This window comes from Maylandia zebra, linkage group LG1 (assembly GCF_041146795.1).
Source record: "Maylandia zebra isolate NMK-2024a linkage group LG1, Mzebra_GT3a, whole genome shotgun sequence".
Classification (NCBI taxonomy): domain Eukaryota; kingdom Metazoa; phylum Chordata; class Actinopteri; order Cichliformes; family Cichlidae; genus Maylandia; species Maylandia zebra.
The window spans coordinates 22,528,285-22,548,941 of NC_135167.1; the positions used below are offsets into that span (position 1 = coordinate 22,528,285).

Genomic DNA, 20,657 nt, shown 5'->3' on the forward strand with positions numbered 1-20,657 from the left:
GGAAGGCAACCCGTGGAGGAGTCGTTATGGCAACAGAAGCTTGCCAAATAGACTGTGTTGAAATTGGACAAGTGTGAACACACAATCAATACCCCCCCACACTGCCATATGACATTTTAGGCAAAGGACCTTTTGCAGTAAAATTATGCTCACGGTGGACAACAAGGTCAGCTGAACACGTCGCACTGTCTCAGCACCCGCGCACAACTCTATCAGTCAAAATATCCCCAAATCCACTGAATCATGTGTCCCAGTGCTTCCTCTTGTCTGCTAAAGCATGGTGCTTAAAGTTAAAAATAAAATGGCTTCTTTAAACAGAGATGCTGGAAATTTACTGGTGATTTTATTCAGTGGTGGAAACTTTATATTAACAACATGACATGAACATCTGCATGGTTAACTTTCTAAAAATGTGTCTTAAGCATTACAAAACTGTTAGTGAAAACTAAATATGAAACCATACCAATCATCTTCTTCCTCGTGAACTAATTTCAACTTTGTCAGAGTCAAGTATACGGCGCCGGCACAGCTTTGTAACGAGCCCCGACTTCTGCTCGACAAAAGGTGCAGCCTGTGTTATGTTAGGGAGATAAAAGCATATCGAGTGTACTTTGGTGAGGAGCCGACTCTAAAGCGTTAAACCGTCCTGATTTCTTGGCACTTATTTCTGAACAAGGCAAAATGACAATGTGGTGCACGTCTGATGAATCCGTTTTCTCGTTTTCAATAAATACGCAGCAGCTACATGAGAAACAGAAGATGGGCAGCAGTAACAACACACAAAAGATTTAAACAATGTAGCTCTGAATACACTATAAAGAGGGAGGTCCTTGTACAGGGCCGGTAATACTTGTTCTGACCAGGTACGTCAGGCGTACCCGTGTAAAGATACATGTGCAAAACATCATGATTATCTGTTCAACAAAAGACAACTTGGTAACAGAACTCCAAACGATCCAAGTTTGGCACATTTTGAAGTGTCCACATCATTTGTTCCGTCGACAGTCGTCCATCCGTAAGGTGCCAATGCTCTGTCAGACGTTTTTTTAAGCATCACACAAAAGTTTCTATGAACATATATGACGGGTAAAAGATATGAGGAGAACAGGATGTTGCTCCGCTATTAAGTTTTAGTTTTTGGTAAGGCAAAAAGGGTGTTTCCGCCATTAGCAGTCGAGAATGGCAGAGAGCAGAGCCATGACAGCCACGCCACAGAAAATGAGCAGTACCTGCATCAGGGAGTGTCTGGAAAAGCAAACAAAAAGATAATAAAACTTTAGACATTGAGACTAATTTGAGCACATTAAAGGAAACCATCTGCCCTTTTTGAAACCACAGAGCCAGTTTTCCATTCCTTGCTAAGTTTTATTCTACTAAACGATCGGTCACAAACTACACACTGGCTCTTTCAGCCATCTCCAATGTCTCCCCCTGTGGCCTCGAGCAAAAACTAGATTAATATGGAGCATGGGAATAAAAAAATGGCCATTTGTTTTAAGGGTGTGCAACCAAAGGACTGATAAGCTCATGCCATGGCAAGGAGTCCATTACCCATCATAAGAATGACTACCACTCCTACAATCCTCTATTCTGATTCCTTTGCACAAACACAGGTAGGACTGAAACTGTCCTGCAGAGCTTTAAATAGCTGCTTTGTTACAAAGCTAGCCTAACCCCCCTCCCATAAAAAGGCTAATATATGCTTTCCTTTTACTTCACACTTATAAAAAAAATAAAGTAATTTGTTATTTCAGTTCTATAATTTCATACACGCATCAAAATCAAGATGTTGCTATAATAAAATGCTACTGCAACTAAAAGCAGTTAGGTGTGTCAAAAGATTTCAATATTTAAACCTATTTGTGATGTTGATAGGCTTCTTTATATTAGGCTGAAGCATGTTTTCCATGCAGATTTATTTTAGGTTAAACAACAAATAAACAAACAAAACCCCACTCTGGCTGTTTTGATAGTAAATGCTGGTGTCCCATGTATTAATCCATCTTGGCTCACATTATTGCCAAAGAACACATAAAGATGTGTATAAATATACATGTGGTGTGAGTCAAAGCCGGACGTTCGGTTTCCGGCAATACCAATCACAGATGAACATCTGTTTGTGAAAACATGCAAATTATTAAAACAGATAAAAACAAACAAACAAACATGTGATTTAAAATAATTCTTCTTGTTTGAAATCCATTCGACATGCTGGTTAGACCCCGAGAATAATGCTGTTGATTTCCTCAGTAGCAGTAAAAGCACTTTAATAAAGGACTTCTTTAATAAACATCCATCATACCTGAAACTGGATTCCTCGAGAAGGTCGGGCACTACATTCACCAGGGCTATATAGAGGAAGCCTCCAGAAGTGAAAGGCAATATCCAGCTACTGGCATTTTCTAGGCACAATATGAAAGTCTTCTTACTGAACATGGCGACTGTAAAATGCACTCCAGTTATTAATAATGTGTTTGCTTGTGTGTTGTGTATTGGCCCCATCCTACCTGTGCCTTTTGGTGACTGAGCGCACAGAGCGAAGAAAGCTCCGAGGACCCCAACCAGTGCTGTAGACAGCTGCATGCGAGCAGCACTCCATCTGTCAAACCCGGCCCTCAGCAGAATGGCAAAGTCCCCCACCTGCAGATGATGATGTTACCCACATAAAAAAAATGGGTAAACATTCAGCGTGTTTACAAACACTAGAGCACTTCCATTCTTCCGATACGCCTTAAGCAAAGTAAACTGTACAATTTAGCAGCAACTCTGATCCTCACCTCGTGTGGGATTTCATGGAGCAGGATTGCGAAGGTGGTGAGGAACCCAACCTGCAAGAAATGTATCATTAGTGCTGCTTTGTCCTACACAAAGAGCCTAAAGAAAACCACAACTGAGTCAGGTATGCGTCAATTATTTCTTGTTTTGTTTTTAGCATGAATTAGGGAAGACAAAATCTCAGCAGATCACTATAAGTGAGCTTAAATTTTTTTAGCCACAGTCAAGGAAAAATGAAAATCTCATGAAACAAAAAATGTAGTTCATACATCAGTAAGGTCAAGTGACAGTGAAGGTAACTTAAGCTGGTTTAGGCTTTAAAAAGCTAGAGTAATAGCAGCAATGACCACCTGCTTTTGAAACAAGACCTCATTGATCTGAGGGAAGTTGACAAATTTATAAAGTCCTGATTATTTCATTCTCAAAATAAATATGTTGAAAGCACGATCATAGACCAGTGTGAATGAAAAAAATTGCTAATTTTACACTGTGCTAAATGCACAACGAGTAAACAGAAGACACTGGTGAGATGTCTTGTATGTGCATGTTTGAGACATTGAGTTAACTTCCTCTCTGGCACACGGATCCATAGTTCACGCTGCTTGCCTTATGTCTCTCCAGCTGGACTCCCATCCCACTGCTACAAATATACAATAACTTACTGAAGCGATACAAATTCATGTTACTGCAGTTTGGAGTGCAGATTTTTTCAATAAGACCGTAATGCACCAACTCAAAGGCTGCTCCCACAAGCCGAGGCCGTATATTTCTTCAATTTCAGACACTGTTTCGTCGTTTGGAATAATTATTATTGTATTTTGTATTAAAGTATTTATTATTCAACCTTTTGAAGTGCAAACAACCAACTTTGTATTCACACTTACCCACACTCAGTGGACATTATGTTACTGAGTCTGATGTTTCCTCCTCTGAGGTTCCAATAACAAACCACTGACATGTATTTATAACGCTGTGAAAAAGTATTTGCCCCTTTCTGACTTCTTTTTTTTGGTGCATTTTTGTCACACTTACACGTTTGACATCAGATAACCTGAGTAAAAACAAAACACTTTTTAGACGATGATTTTATTTATGCAAGTGGGGGAAAAAGCTACGAGGTGGTTGAATTATTTGTGATTAACCACTCAGTTTCACTTGCCATACCTGCAAAGTGAAGCAGGTTAAAAGATCACCAAAAGTAACATATCATACCTCAATCATGTAAGTGTGACAAATTAAAAAATCGTGAAGGGGAAAATATTTCGGTGCATTGCATAGTTTGTATAGTATACATTATACTTGTATAGTGTAAAACATAAGGCCCGAGGGCCAGAATCAGCCCAACAAAGGCTCCAATCTGGCCCACTGGAAGGAGTGAATAGACTATGATGTTTAAGCTTTCCCCCCCTACTTATATTAAAATCACTCAGGAATTAAATGTTTAGTTAAATGTTTTTACACTGACAGAAACGGCACTTTCACTTGTCAGGGCCAGTTCGATGAAAACAGAGTAAAATGTGTGTCTTCAGACAAATATTGCTTCTTGTTCAAGAAACAGAATTTGAGGGGCTGCTACTCGACAGTCAACATTCAAATACAGTATCTGAAAAGCTTCCATTATAATTATAAAAGAGTCCAGCATCAGCTACTGCACTGTATTTACAGTAACCAACTGTCAGTATGTGACTGCAACTTCAGGGAACATCGGCAATTATATTGTAAAACCAGGAGTTCTTTCATGAATATGCATGCAGGAGACTAATTGTGAATAATCACATTCTCACAAAACTACTTTGCTGAATCAGTGTGGTTTTGAATTTGCATATTTTCAGCACAAAACTATCCAGATAAACTAAAACAAGGCGCCGCCACTGTTTTAAAGCACACTTTCGAGACTGTCACAGCTCTGTTGCCATATTGGTTAGCTGGCATAAAGCACACATAGAGCTTGAGTTATTGCTGGACCCAAAATAATAACTGCATCTGAAACCAAGAGCAAAATAAAGAGCAAGCACCTGAGCTTGAAAAAGCAAAGCTGCTAATATTACATGCAGAGTACTTTAGATGTAGGACAAGCTGTTGGCTTTTGTGTGTAAACTACAAAAGAGGTGTCACCTTATCTTACCTTTTTGCTAACCAGGAAGCTCCCAGATACTGCCAGCCCATGGGTGAAGTTGTCAATGCAATTGGCGAGTAGGTTTAGGTATCCACTCATCTGTGACACAGAACACATGACACATATGTCACTGTTAGTCACATTACTGCATATTAGTCAGAACTGAGAAAACAGCAGGAATGGATCACTTCTGTTACAGCACAGCCTCGGCAGAACTCCACCGCAACATTACATCCATGACGTAAAGTGTAGATGTTTACAAAGTTTACTTTGTGGACCACATACAACTAAAAAAAAACTATTCTGGAAAATAAAAATAGTTTCTAGTTGACTAAATGCTCGAGACATCTAGAAAATAATTAGCGCAATTTCAGTGTCTTTAGTGTCTCAGTGTTTTTCCACATTTAGTCAGTCTAATCTCACCATAAACAAACACATGAACAGGCCTTGGGTTATGTCCAGATGTCTCCAAATTTGACTTTGGTGAAATTTTTCCATGATGTGACTTATTCTTGCAACACATTTTTTTAATGGTGCAATAAAGCAGATTTTTTTTGTTTTTTAAATTTCTTCTCTGGAGCTCTGGCCGACCAAAGTTCAGTCTTATCTAACACATGTTTGACACCCACGCCACTGCGAACGAAGAAACTAAACATAATAACACATAAAAAGATTTTGGTGATTAACTCTTGACTTTCTCTGCCAACTTTCTTGTTACCGTCTCCAAAAATAAATTGTTTATTATGCTGTCACTAAACACTCCCTGGTTCAAAAAACTCAGTGCTCCAAGCATGATATGTGGGGAAAGTGAAACAGCTTTGTTTTTCAGTAAGCTCCTGCTTTGTCTTTTCAAGGATCCCAGTATTTATTTGCACATACACAAATTGCATGTAAATGCAAAAGCAATGTGGTCCAATTCCCGGCTTGTATACCGCCACCAAACAAACTTTATACACAAAATGGAAAACAAAATTTAAAAAAAAATTAGTTACAAAAAGTTATGACTTTATACTTTTAGCTCAGTTGTGATCTACCCATTTTCACAAATCAAGGTAGGTTAAATATACACACAAAAACACATAAAGACAGACAGACACCTCCCCAGTGTATTCATCAGACTGGTCATATACTGGTGGAAACCCTTATGTATGGGATCACATTTGATCAGATATTAAATTGGTATCACTAACCTTTAAAATCTTTAATACATACGCTATATGTGTAAACAGCAGCACAATCTGTTTGGTGCAAGTATACAAGCTGCGAATGGCACCCCATTGCTTTTGCATTTACGCACGTGTGCAAATAAATATTTACATACTTGAAAAAGGTAAAGAAGAAGCTTATTGAAAAGGGAAAGAAAAAAAAGAAAACTGGTCCACTTTCACTACATATCATTCTTGTTGCAGTCAGTTTTTAAACGACAGAATTGGATAGGGCGCACCATGTCCAATACAGGGTTGTGACTGAGGGTGAAGTCATATCCCAGCTGTCACAGGATAGGGCAAGGTACACTCTAGGTACACATAGGTCACCTGTCTATCACAAAGCTAACAAAGAAAGACTGACAACCTTGCACACTCCACCTACAGCCAATTTAGAATCATCACCTGGCTGAATATTAGTAGTTATACCTAAATTATTACAATTAGCAAATTAATAAGAAAACACAGCCCAAGCCATCCTAAGAATTCCTCTATAGACACCTCGTGAGGTGAGGACAACCATGTAATTTAAGACACTTTCACTGCTATTTCAATAGGTGTTACAAGGGGCCATAACACCCCCTTAAAAGGGTTTATTTAGGAGAAAAATACATTTTGTAATAATTATACCTGTTATAATAGTTGCTGCTGGTGCATTACTGAGGACCAGCTTTGAGGCAACTATGAATGCTATAGCCATGAGCAGGGATATGGTCCACTCAGCAAACCCCAGCTGGGAAACCCACCCAAAACTAACTTGTATTAGCTACACTTCATTGCCCCCTTCTTAAATAAGGATCTGAAACCTAAATAACCAAGTCCCATCATACTTCACACACCTCAAAGTAGGGCAGGGCAATATGGCCAAAAATATTTATCACAATATATATTTGAAAATTTGCAATAATGATATAACTGATGTGAGACAAAATACTTCACAACTCCACAACTTTATAAGTGCAAAAAATCCCCATCACTTTATTTTCACTTAAACAAACAGCTGTTTTTAACAGTGCAAATGCAAATTTTTCGCTGACAGCTTAACCAAAAGGCACTTTTGGTTAAACATGCAAGCGGACCGGAAATAACTACGGTCTGCTTGCATGTTCTACAAAAAAAAGAAAAAAAATTGCTTTGGTTGCCATCTGACAGACAAAAACGAAACCAGTTCCACATCACTGAAGTGCACGTTTTTAAAAAACAATTCTGGTTAATCTGTTTCATTCAACGATCCGCTTTTGCCCTTCTCATTCTCCTTCGCCGCTATGCTTTTTCCGCCATGTGTGTATGAAAACAAAGGCACTGCGCAGATAAGACTGTGAACTTTCCTTTGTGTCCTCTCTCACCCTTAGAATGACCCTCACTCAGCCTGGCTCTGGCTGAGATCTCAAAAAAGGAGTTCTTCATCCCCACTGTCGCCATGTGTTTTGCTCATAAGGAATCGTTGTACGCTTGAGGTTGTGCATCTTTACAATCCATTGCACGATGAGATAACTATTGTTGTGAACGGGCACTATATGAACATTTTTATATTGAATTAACCCATTATTTATGTTACCAACCAGCTTATGAGACATTTTAAAATGTAGCTTATACCCTAAAAAATAAAATTGTTAGAGAAAAAGGCATTGCAAAGGACCCACAACAGAGTCGTTCTACAGCAGAACTGATTATGCAAGTCTCTCTTCCTGGTTTCACTGAACCAACTACGTTGCTATTTATTACTCAGTTGGAGAAAGTAAATTTTTTTTTCTTTAAATGTATTTCTTACATAAGCAAACCATGTCAAATTCTTACCCCAAGTGATGCCCCCATCTTTCATCATTTTCTGTCTTTTTGTTAACCGGGATATGTTTTGGTTGTCAGCCTTACCTTGATTTTCTCTGATCCTTCCTGCAAACTCTGCTTGGAGGATTTCCATGACTCAGCATGGTGCCTGTTACTGAGTGATACCACTGCTTTTCCACTGAAAACTGAATTAGGCTGTGTCTGTGGAGGAAAAAAACGGAAGGGGGGGAGAAGGCACAAATGAACACATCTTCTCAACAAGAACTTAAAAAAAAAACAAAAAAAAAAAAACCTCATTTAAAATACAGTTATGGTCAAAACAGTAAGGAAATGGTAATGCCTGAATCCCACAGTGCAGTAAACAGTCATGTTACTGCTGCTCCTGCCGTGTGTCAAACAGTTCACCCACAGGCAGCTTAACAGCTGGTAAAACATTCTCATTATATTTTGACCTTCTTACATTTGCGCTAATAAGCAGTCGTTTGTACTTTTCATTTGTTTTCTCAGAAACAACGAAATCTCCTTTAAATTCGACTGCCGCTCCATCATGTTTACATTTTCATATTATAAACAAAACAGAACGAGAGAGCGAGAACCATTCATCTTAGGCTATAGGGTTTGTTTTCCGAGAACAGCCAGCTTCCTTGTCCCATTATTCAGAAACCACTTACGCTGCCATTTAAACTGATAGTCAAATTAAATGAGAGGGAAATAGGCTGCTGACTGCTGGTCGCCGAAAGGAAATTTTTGCTCCATGTGTACGATTGAAGCATGAGGAAGTAATAAAGCGTGATGAATTTTGGGGGGTTATCAATCTCCTCCAACAGATTGGAGCTAAACTGTCGGTGCCAAATAGTCTGAGTTTTGCCTAATGAGAAATTCAAAATGACCTAAGAAGCCAGAAAGTGATAAAAATCCTATCTTGACATTTTCCATTTGACTCTGAGGCTCTCCACGCGTTTGTTCGTTCTTCTTAAACACTGACCCAATTAGAGTAAAGAAATTTAGTTCAGCTTGTTATACTTTTTGCTTTCTATGGAAAGATTTGCCACACAATATTATCAGAGAAAACACCTATAACCACCTTCTCGTTCTCTCATTTCCCGTCTCTTGCTGCCTGTGTCTATAAGTTGAGTATTATCCTTTGGACACTCAAATGGCTAAAGCAGCTGCTACACCCCAGCGCTATAAATAGACACCAGTGGAGGAGCTGAGCCATGGACTCCAATCTTCTCCCTCAATAGCAATAGAAAGATAAGAAAGGGAATGAGGCTGCCTTTACAAACGTACTGCTATCAGCCAGTGTGTTTGTCACTTTATATTATCTCCATCAACCCCTAAACAATAAACTTAAACAACTAAGAATGCTACAGTATTTAAAGTTAATAGTTCATTTATAGATATTTAAATAATAACTATAAATAGTTGTTTTTTAAACCAGTGCACATAAATGCCACGTCTCATGTAGGTGAGGTTGTTCATGAGTAAACATATATGTTTACCTACAGGGGATGGTAAAGGCAGAATTCAGATGAATACACATATAAGGTGTTGTGAAAATGTGTTTGCCTCCTTCCTGATTTCCTATTTTGTTGTATATTTGTCACACTTAAATGTTTTAGATCATCAAAAAAATGTAAATATTAGACAAAGATAACACAAGTAAACACAAAGTGCAGTTTCTAAATAATGTTGTTTACTATAAAAGGGGAAAAAAATCCAAAGCTACCTTTTCCCCCCACAAAGACAGAGCAGACACTCACTTTGCTTTCATGCACATATGCCCAAATTTATCACCCCAGATACATCGGTATCTGTATTGTCTGATTTCTGCAAATGATTTCTGATTTCTGATGAGATGACTCAGGAGGGGTGGGTTATTTTTATCCTCCCATGAGGCTCTGTGGAATCACCAACGGCCAACAGTGTTGTGGAAAAAGTATTTGCCCCTTCCTCATTTCTTGTTTTTGCACATTTGTCATGCTTACATATTTAAGATCATTACATTACAATAATGCGGTTTTAAAATTACTATTTCATTTATTAGGGGAAAAAGCTATCCAAACCTGATCTCCCTTGTTAAATTATTAATTCTGACTAACCACATTTTGTGGAAAATTGATTTCAACTCCACTAGGCCCCACCCAGCCCAGATTAATGCCAGAACTGTTGAATCACTTGTATAGATGCTGTGTGACAAAATAGCTCAGAAAGCAGCTTAGAAAGAAAATCATTGACATCTTTCAGTCTGGAAAGAGTTACAAAGCCACAATAACTAGAGAACTGCAGTTAAGATCAGAGGTCATGACTGAACAATAAGAAAGAGACTGAGCAAAAATGGCATCCACAGGAAAGTTCTAAGCCAAAAAAAACCCTGCTGGGCAAAAAGAACACAAAGGCTCGTGTCACATTTGAAGCTGGAATAACTTTGGAATAACCTGGATGACTTGTCATAAATGCTGGAACCATGAATTCTGCTCTCCACCTGAACATCCTGAAGGAGACTCTCCGAACATCAGTTCATCCCCTGAAGCTCAAGCACTTGGGTTATGCTGCAGTACAATGATCTGAAACACACTAGCAAGTTTACCTCTGTATAGTTAAAAAAAAGTGACCTAGTCAAAATCTTGGACTTAAATCCAATTGAGATGCTTTGGTGTGACCTTAAAAATGCCGTTCATGGTCGAATACCCTCCAGTGTGGCTGAAATAAAACAATTCTGTAGAGTGAGCTACAATTCCTCATTGCTATTTACCACAAACACTTGATTGCAGTTCTTGTTGCCAAGGGTGGCACAACCAGTTATCAGGAGCACATACTTTTTCACAGCACTGTTTGGCATTGCAGCCAGACACCAGAGGAACGTATCATTATAGTAGTGCTATCCAACCTCTGAAAAAATGTGCGGCCCAGACGTGCAAATAAAGAAGTGCACGGATGAAAAAGGGACGCACACACAACGGGAGTTTATTTCTCACGTCCAGCGTGAAGAAATGTTTGCACACTGATATAAGCTGAGGGATTTACCCAACCATAATAATAAATGCTAATTAGTGAACATAAGTAGCTGGATATCAGATAAAGAGCTACAACGTTGAGTCACGATATTTTTCGGCTCTTTAATTAGGGGTCCAGATACACAAGTGTATGTGCAAGTACAACCTTATGCTCTAATTTTAAAATCAGTCCAAAAGTCAGTTTTATCCTCCTGTTGTCTCTCATTTGATGATAGGTATGAGGGATCAGTGTAGCTGCACCACATACACACCAATTTCAAAGTGCGCAGAAGTCCAGACCCAGTCACATCTGCTGGGAGCGTCACTTACATGTAAAAGTGCAGCACGAAAGCATAGCTTGGCAGATTAAATTGATCATGAATCTCAGAATAATCACAATATTAATATGAAGCATCAATTTGGAAATGAGATAAAAATTGACCTGACTATCAAGCTACCCCAAATCACTTTGATCATCATAACCCTATTACTCAGCTGTACGACACGTAGCTGTCCTCCCCTCTGTGCTGATAGTAGTGCGGACATGAGCAGTGTTTGTGTAATTTGTTAGCCTGTTAAATACAACGCTGGAAAACTGGCAACAATGACCCTGTCCAATATACAAATCCTTACAAATGAGCAAATTAAAGAGAAGACATAAAAATCCATCTCTGACAGCACAGTGATGCTGTTAGCATCGTTAGCTTTCTGTGTGGACTTTGCTTGCTCTTTCTGTGCCTATTGGGGTTCTTCCCAGATCCTCCAGGGTGAACTGATGCTTCTAAATTGGCTATAGATGTGAATTTGAATTCTGTCCAGTATCTGTCCCCGATTTGGTCAAATAGCTCACAAAATGGATAGATGGCTATTTCTCTCTCACTGAACAAGAATGCCGATGTGCATATTTCCCAAAATCTCAAGCTGTTGGTGAAAGCGTCATGTGATGTTTCAGTCATAGAAAAAAACTGGCAGAATTATGCTGACTGAACACAAATGCATTCTGCACCAAGCATACCAATGAAAAGATAAATATGTGAAGGCTTGTATTGACATGTGTGTGCGCAGCACTGAGCATATTCTTCTGAAAACGCAGCATTTCAGCAGAAATACTTACAGTCGAGTTAAAATTCAGGTCAGAAACTGAAGTGGAGTTCTTGGGGCTGTCTTGGTCTGGGAACATTTTCTCCAGGAGCAGGAAGGCCAGCAGACCGATGATTACCCACAAGCCTTGTGTCATGTAGTGGTTTTGTTTACCAGCTGGAAGGGTAGCAAACAGACTGCAAATAAGGCTGAGAGAGCAAATACACTTCATAAGATGCTTCAGGAGAAGCAGACTGTTAACAGTGAAAGCAAGCTGGTGTCTAAATATTACAATGATAGTAAACATTATTAGCAATTATAGAAGAATAGGTCAAATTGAATAGAGGTGGTGAAGGCACTGGTGGAAAGGAGACCCACCTGAAGAGCCAGAGAGCTCCCAAGCCTCGGGAAGTAGGTGGAGGAATACATCACCCAGGAGACCACCAATAGCAAAGCTCAAGAGCTGTTTCAGCTTATGGCATCCAGCTGACAAAACACACACACACACAAAATATCAAGGTAACAATTATTTTGCAGAGTAAAAGTTATAAATAATTTTATACAATTTTCATGTTTTTGGTTTACAATTACAAGCACAAACTGATTCCACTTTCCACTCATCAACTAATCATTTTGTCACAAGAGACATTAATACACAAGAGAATCTCTGGCTCACCTTACTAATATTAACCATGCTTACTCACGCGCCCTGTTTTTATTCCTGAGGAGTTTCCTTGGTAATGACTAATGTCTCACAGCCTAAAATACACATTTGGCCTGCCACGTTCTTTAGGGTGGGGCACCTGAAAGAGGCCTCAGACTGACCTACAATAACATGTCTAGTTACTGAAGCTCAACAGTAAAAACCTCTCTCACTCTTCAACCATATGTTAACTGGTTAAAATTACAGGCAGGTATTGTAAGGGTACATTACTGCCTGCCAGGGATGGGTACTAATGCCTGGTACTAAACAGGCAATGGGGTGAAATGTTAAATAATGAATAAGCTCTGACGTAATTGGTTCTGCTCTCAGGACTGGGGGAGGATGTAATGCATTTTCACCATTTCCAATCTAGAAACTTCTCTTGTAGACTGCGTGCGAGGCCCACTGGCACAATGCTGCACATGTATCGAGACCCTTCGTTTAATAACAACCACAAACGAGAATGCAACATACAAAAATGTGTCTAGAATTCAACACCACTCACTGCCACAAGCGCTGCAAGTCTTTTCTTGTCAGGGCAGAAATGACTAATATCTTGAAATATCTAGCGGACATCACTTACTGATAATGTCGTTTTCCACTGCCATGTCCAAAACAAGGAAAATACTGCATGTGACTGCACAACTCAGTATTTCTCATTGAAAATCCACTGCACAAGTAGTGCCAGATCTATTAGTCTCAGATGTACAAAATTTTGGTTCCAATTAGAAAATGTCGGTACGTGAATAAGTTACGACTAAGGTGCTAAACATCACAGTGCCTCAGTGCAGCCTCACAGAGCTGTTGGTCCGGCTTCCATTTTCCCGCCTATCGGGCATTTCTCCTTTCATTTTTATTTGGTGTGGACCTGGGTGACCTTTAGACTGACAGTTTGAGAGTCTTTCTGTTCAGTATGGTATTTTAATGCCTCGTGGCAGGGGGGTGGAATCATTATCATGAGGTCACCACAGGAGACGATCTGTTTACCAGGAAGCAGCAGTTTTCCAAAAGGTTTGAGTACCCTTCACATTAAACCATGAGGAATGTGCAGCTGGGTTTAGGAGAGGCTGACCAGAACTACTTGTTGATCATACCGGGATTTATTATTCAACAGCTGGAAATCTGGAGATTTTAGCTATATCGTTGTAAGAAGCTTTGAGAATCAGCGATGCCAGGTCAGACTTCTGTAACTGTAACATACTTCCTTGATTCACTACAAGCATTTGAAGTCTGAACTCTTGTCCTTTAAAACACTGCCATCTCGGTTTATGTTGACTATTGACTATACTATTGTCAAATGTATTTTTGAGCAAGTAAAAAGGATTATAAATCTAAAAGTTTTGGCCAATTGGTGACAACTAGGGACAAATAACCCTCTAGGGAATGCCCAGACTGGTCGGCGAACTTTTATGAGAATACACATATTTTTGGTTGGCAGATGGTCACCAAGCAGTCTCTACACCCATGTGACTGAGGTCTTCCATATTTACATCACCAAGTAACAATGCAATGCCATAAAGCCCCGCAGAGCAATTATTTAGTGTGCCCTCAAAGAAAGAATGATAAAACGAAATGTTCTCTTGTTGGCTGCAAGACCAAACACAAGACTGCTCATGCATTCCTCGACATCAGAGCAACTGAAGACTCAGTGGGCGACCTTTACTGTAATAGCTATGTTAGCTCAAGAGAAATCTTTTTATGTTTAAGGTTAACAACATCCAGCGTGACAAGGGTTACCATCTGTTGTCTTCATTCTGTGTGCATGTTGATTATATTTAATACAATTACAGTCCCGCCAACTGTGTTATTGTTTACATGTGTGTTTTGTTTGTTTTCACTGTCAGATGCATGAACATGAAACAGTGACACAAACGCAGCCCATTAAAACAGGTGCACCCTAGCTTTTGTTATGCCAAATGACCCTCACAGCATTGTCTATTGTTTCACCTACACAAATATGTGTGATCGGCTTCTCTTGCATAGCGTCACATATGGTAAATGTCTATGCAGGTTTATCATTGCAGTTATAAAATACATGTTATAATATAAATAATGCACAGGCATACTGATGTTGCACATCGTCTCTCTCACCTTCTGTTTTGAGGGCTGCTCCAGCTTCAATGGGAATGACAAGAAGGGGGAAAATCCCACTGAGGCCTACAGCAACAGAGCCCACGAGAGACAGGAGCCAAATATGAGCACGCTCACTGGCTAAGAAGTCTGCTACTGCCTGGAGGCCTGGGAGGTCATCTGTCAGGCTGGGGCCTGGTCCTGCAGCTGTGGCCATCGCATGAGCCATAACTGTTTGTGTCATCTTCTGGTTGCTCGATGCCCCCCTGGAGGTCAGCATCAGCAGGGCAACCGGGATAAACAGAGCCGCTACAGCCCAGCTGGGCCTCCAGTAACGTCCACCTTTCATCCGTTCCAAGGTCCGAAAAATACTTGCAACCAGTAATTCTGTAAAGGAAGGAAACTATAACAAAAACAGGTCTTCTCTGTAGCTTATAAATGTACTTTTAAAAAAACAACAACAAAAAAAACATATAATTAAACTGAAAACTTCTAAAACCTTTCAAAACGGTTAATCTTTGCAGCTGAGTAGATGGAATTGGTGTTTCTGCTGCAGTTTTTTTTAATTTTTATAATAAAATAAAATGAAAAATGAACAGAAAGATTGAAACACAATCTACAAACATCCTTCTGAAGAACAGCGATTATTTCCATGGAACAATTTCTTAAAAGTTATAAATCACACACAGTACTGTGAAAAAAATCTTGAGTCACCCCTCATTTCTTTTTATTTCGCTCAAAGGAAGCCAGGCTCTCTCAAGCTATTTCAAAATGTGTCCACTCATTTTTTCAGCCCAGTTCTTGACCCTTAACATTTTCATAGGACTTTTTTTTTGGAGCCAATTAACACTGACCTATGAAGCATAAAAAGAGATTAACAAGTGTTCTGTTTACACATATCGGACAACTTTTAACCAGAAGTAATTTCAAATTATGTCTTTAGTCAGTTCCAAAAAAACAAAATTTTATTCCAGTTTCTTTAACAGAATCTAAAAACAACAAAGATTTCACAGTTTGCCAAGCATAAAAAGTTTGTTTGGTTTTTTTTGCACTAGGAAGGTGATTCCCACAGACCTAATACCGTAAAACTTCACATATGTCAGTATGGTATGAAGAGAATCCTTAACAATTTGAGAAAACTGGACAAGTGGAGGACAAAAGAAGAAGTGGGAGGCCTAAAAACTGTCTATAACGGATGGAACAGTATCTAAAAATCATGTCCTCAAAAAGAAAGAAAGAAAGAAAGAAAGAAAGAAAGAAAGAAAGAAAGAAAGAAAGAAAGAAAGAAAGAAAGAAAGAAAGAAATTATTCCCAAAGAGTAATGTCTTTAAGACATATATAAAAAAAAGAAAGAAAAAAAAACACACACACCAAAGACCTGACACAGGACCTAAGATGATCCCGGTACTGTTCACTGAAGGCTCACCAGAAATGACCTCAGTGTAAAGGAAACGGAAAAGCTGAAGTATGTAATTACACATTAACTGGCTGGACAAGTAGTGACAGTAAAATATAGCGATGAATCCAGATATTTAAGTTTTGGTTCAAATCCTCATCAGAACAGAGTGTGACACTAAACAGAGAGTGTCTATATCCAGCTGTAAAACACTGTCATGGTTTGGAACTGCGTTTCAGTGGTGTTGGGAGTCAAAATTGATGGGATTATGAACGCAGAGAAGTACCATCTGATTTTGATCCATCACGCAATGTAGGGCTGCTCGATTATGGCAAAAATGATAATCACGATTATTTTCACTGAAATTGAGATCTCGATTATTTGACGATATTTATTTAACCCTTTAAGACCTACCATAGAACCAAGTCCGCCAGAGCTTATATTATTATTTTACATGTTGTAGTGCCATTTGTGGGAGCATTTCAAGTTGCTATACAACTATTATAGCCCATATTTTAATAATATGTATGCATTAAGTCCATAGTAACTACATTAATTGCAAAAAAGTGCAATAAACTACAAAAAAAATTGAAAATCATTTTTGTTTTTTTTACATATATTTCTACTTGGAGAAATTTAAGAGGCTTATCCCTCAAAACTTTAAATACAAAAAAGTTGCAAAAAATAGTTTACAACAACAGGAAATTTATTTTGAGTGTCTTCATAGTTTTATTTTGGAGATACACCAATTTTTATATACTGCAGGAAAAACGAAAAAACAATCCTATGATGCAAATTTGCAAAGAAAACAGCAGGTGCATCAAAATAAACTATTTCCAGCAGTGCAATTTGAGTTCTAAGCATCCCAGAAACTATTCAGAAAAGTCACACATGACCAGTATAGGTTTTTAAGGCCTACAAGTAAAAAACTACAATTTCCGCGAAAATGACGTCACTTCCGGTTTCGGCCAGGAAATGGCGGACATGCGACAGTTATATTATACTGAATATTATACTGCAAATTTGCAAAAAAGCAGCATATGCATCAAAATAAACTATTTCCAGCAGTGCAATATGAGTCCTAAGCATCCCAGAAACGACACAGAAAGTCATAAAGTCAAAGATAACTTTTAAAAAGACGAGTATAGGCCCTGAGGCCCTGATAGTAAAAAAGACTACATTTTATGTATGTATGTATGGCAAACTACATACACAAAAGACTACAAATGCAAAAGTTCGCGCTGACGTCTATTCCAACGTAGGAAGTGTTATGAACAGCTGATCGGATCGGTAAAGCGTGTTTCTGGAATATTATGTTTTTGTTCCTGCAAGCGCTTTTTATGCAGTTTTTGCAAAGCTATATGTGGAAGGAAACCGTGACCGAGGACAAGCTGATGACATCAGATGTAAGTACAACTCCTCCGGTTTCATATGCAAAACAAATTATTGCGCTAGCTTACGCGGTTCAGGTTCTACAGGGATTTAAAAATAGTTACACAAAACGGAGCGTGCTGCTCTGACCGGCTTTAAAGGGTTAACAATGACTTTAAAAAATAATATAAAATAGTGTGCAACACCACTGAAGTTTTTTTAAACTCTCTTTTCAACCAACGGCAGTCACTCTCCAAATAACTTCTGCTTAGCTTTCTGGGCTTCCCTCGGGTCCTCTTAATCAGCGGTCTCCAACCTTTTTTGCGCCACGGACGGTTTATGCCCGACAATATTTTCACGGACCGGCCTTTAAGGGGTCGCGGATAAATGAGGGAGGGGCTAATAATCGGCTCAGTCATTTTTAATGATCGTTGAAAGCCCAGATCGTAATCGTGATTAAAATTCGATTAATTGAGCCGCCCTAACGCAATGCCACCTGGAAAGTGTCTGTTTTGCAACACCTTCCATTTCTTTCAGCATGACAATGATGTCAAACACACTGCCAATGAAGTAACAGCATACCTGGATAGAAAAAAAGCACACAAACACAAACAGAACAAATAGCAGCAACATTCAAAGAAGAGCTTTGAATGTCTTTCAGGAAGCCTGGAGAACTATTCCTATATTTCCATTTGTGTTAGTATTTAAGTGGAAAAATATTTAGAAATGAAAGGTAACTTTAGACATTTGCCCAGCACTGTAAACCAGGACCAGTATACACTATATACTGTGTATGTAAGTACTGGGGGATGACACAGTTTTATTACTGGCGCTGTACGCCACCACAAGAGATCTGAAATTAGACATGTCAAGACGAAACTCAAGTGCAGGTTTTCAGAGTTAAATCCACGGTTTCATGAAAACTATCATACTAACTATAGATATTAAGATATTACTGCCATTTTTTATTGCCTCAAAAAAAAAACTTAAATAAAATCATTCTAAATAATACAAGCTGCTTTTACCTCTTGTTGTTGGTTTACTAGAACTGGGAGCACTGATCCAAATATCAATAGTATCAATAGCAATGGTGGTTAACACCTCAAACATGCACTATGAAAAATGTCTGAAACTTTTTGTGTTGACTGCCACGGCCATTGTATTTATAACCTATTGAACTTTTAAACACAAGAAGCTGACCTGCTTTAGAGCATTTACAAAAAAACTCCACTTTTAATATGCATGAAAAGATGAAAGGTGTGTTTTGTTACCAAATTATTGTGAAAAGTGAGAAAAAAAATCAAGTGCTTCAATTTGCTATGATGATACTTAACTCATAAGTCATAACACACTGAGGTCCACTCCATAAGCTGCCTTGTAGGCTAAAAATATCAGTATTGATATTGATATTTCCAATACCTGCACTGTATTTACTTGATATTTGATTGATACCAAAATTTGCAATCTGGCCGAGCACTACTATTTACAGCATTTACAGCCTGTATCTGTCCACAGCTTTTGTCCACTAACAAAAACGAGACTATAAATTATAGAGCTGTAATTCATAAACCCTTCCTATAATTTGTATATACAAGAATACCCTCAAACATAAGCCAAGAGTATCCCTGTATTTATTAGGATAAACTGTAACTTAAATATGGTGTTAGGTAACAGTAGCACTACACATACTGGTCCCATTAAAACATCTGTGGATTTGATTTTTACTCAACTTCCATCAATAAATAGAAACTTTTTAAACTCTCGGTAAACACTGGAGGCATTAAAAAGACTTTGGCATACATGTGACAAAAGTTCAGCTATGCTGGAGGAAGAAAGTTCCAGAAATAGCAGACAGACTTCCTCCTGGCAGGAGCCTATTGATATTTTTGTACAAGCCTTTTTTTTAACAGTGACTGCGAAAAGTTTAAGTGCCTTTAATTTATTATCGATTAATCACATTTTTGCAAGGGGGAAATGTATAACACGTTTACGTCGCTGTTAAACATCCAGTTTGACACTTCCCTGCTTGGGATTTCCCTGGAATTGCAGATTTAAGCAGCACGGAACATACGCAGTTGCGCTGTGATATTAACCGCAGAGAAGATGCAAGGACGGTGGTGAAAAAAGTCGCAAGCAGTGCGGCAACTTAAAAAAAAGCGGTTAACTCAAAGTTGTGTCAGCCAAGTTTACACTTGGGGTCTGGTTAGCAGGCTAACGTTAGCCCGTAAACGTGCAGACGGGCACAGCTACAGAGATTAGCCTCGCTGACACGCAGCCACTTCACATTAAAGCTAACCCTGCTATAGCTAGCACCAATCTCACAAACTTACAGATGGCGTCAGTGGTCAGGAAACCAAAACAAATAGCAGTCAGCATGTGGCTTTTTTTTTTTAATCTCTAATACCTTGTGATTTCGGCAATCTTTGCACCAGTGTGTCCCTGCCATCCAGGCCGGCTTGATAAAATGCAGGCTGAGTTCCTCCAGACTCCAGCTGCTGCTGCTCCTGCAGACAGGGATCCGTTAGCTGCAGCGCACCAGAGACTGCGGGTCACCGCGGCTTCCCCAGTCTCCGAACCATACGCTGCTCCAGACAGCCACGTATCAGGATCATGGAGGGGAAACATAAACAACAGAGGAGAGGCACAGCATGGATCCCGCCCCACCAAAACGCTCCAGGAAGTAACTTTATTGCCCCCCTCCCTTCTTTCACTCGGGACCCTTAAGCTCTCTAAATCAAGGCCAAATATCAGCATACTTTTCTTGCTCGGGTAATTTTTATTTTTACTTCAGTGAAATGGCGGGATGTAACTAGATACCACTAGCACAAAAAAATCAAATCCTAACCCAAAAGAATTGTATAATTGGTAAGAGTGTTTGAAACAGATTTCAGAATCGACTGATCCGATTAGTCGAACAAAAAAAAGATTATTTGCATCAAACATAAAAAAAACATGCCTCCCATGTTTTTCTTTTTTTAATGAGAGTAAACTGAATAAGCATTTGTTTGTTCTGCAAAGTAAGACAATAACTATTATTGTGCTTTAACAGTTTACACTTTAAGTATATATAATAATAATTTTAATTAGCCTATAACAGAACAGATAATTCATGTTATCTATAAAGAAAAGTTTGGCTACCATCAGTATAGTCCATCAC

At 38.9% G+C, this 20,657-nt stretch overlaps 1 protein-coding gene across 2 annotated transcripts; it reads right to left on the minus strand.

Moving 5' to 3' along the window:
* Positions 1–321: 321 nt before the first annotated feature.
* On the minus strand, positions 322–20,195 carry slc39a13 (solute carrier family 39 member 13). Of its 2 annotated transcripts, none has more exons than XM_012916928.5 (10): positions 19,905–20,195; positions 14,755–15,136; positions 12,339–12,446; positions 11,995–12,137; positions 7,969–8,085; positions 4,901–4,990; positions 2,778–2,828; positions 2,508–2,640; positions 2,303–2,402; positions 322–1,245 (listed from the first exon to the last, which is right to left on the minus strand). In XM_012916928.5, exons 1-10 carry the CDS (start codon positions 19,944–19,946, stop codon positions 1,167–1,169), a joined length of 1,245 nt encoding a protein of 414 aa, XP_012772382.2. In that variant the 5' UTR covers positions 19,947–20,195; the 3' UTR covers positions 322–1,166. The 2 variants fall into 2 exon arrangements, with proteins under 2 accessions (XP_012772382.2, XP_012772383.2); XM_012916929.5 differs by having other exon boundaries at positions 14,755–15,120; positions 19,905–20,192.
* Positions 20,196–20,657: the final 462 nt, after the last annotated feature.

What these genes read in the sequence shown, in the direction of transcription:
- slc39a13 (XM_012916928.5), bottom strand. Translation starts at nt 19,946, where the DNA reads ATGGCAGGGACACACTGGTGCAAAGATTGCCGAAATCACAAG. An exon ending in GGAGCTCTCTGGCTCTTCAG is followed by an intron (nt 12,138 to 12,338) that starts GTGGGTCTCCTT and finishes CTACCCTTCCAG; the next exon opens with CTGGTAAACAAAACCACTAC. An exon ending in TCAGTCACCAAAAGGCACAG is followed by an intron (nt 2,403 to 2,507) that starts GTAGGATGGGGC and finishes TATTGTGCCTAG; the next exon opens with AAAATGCCAGTAGCTGGATA.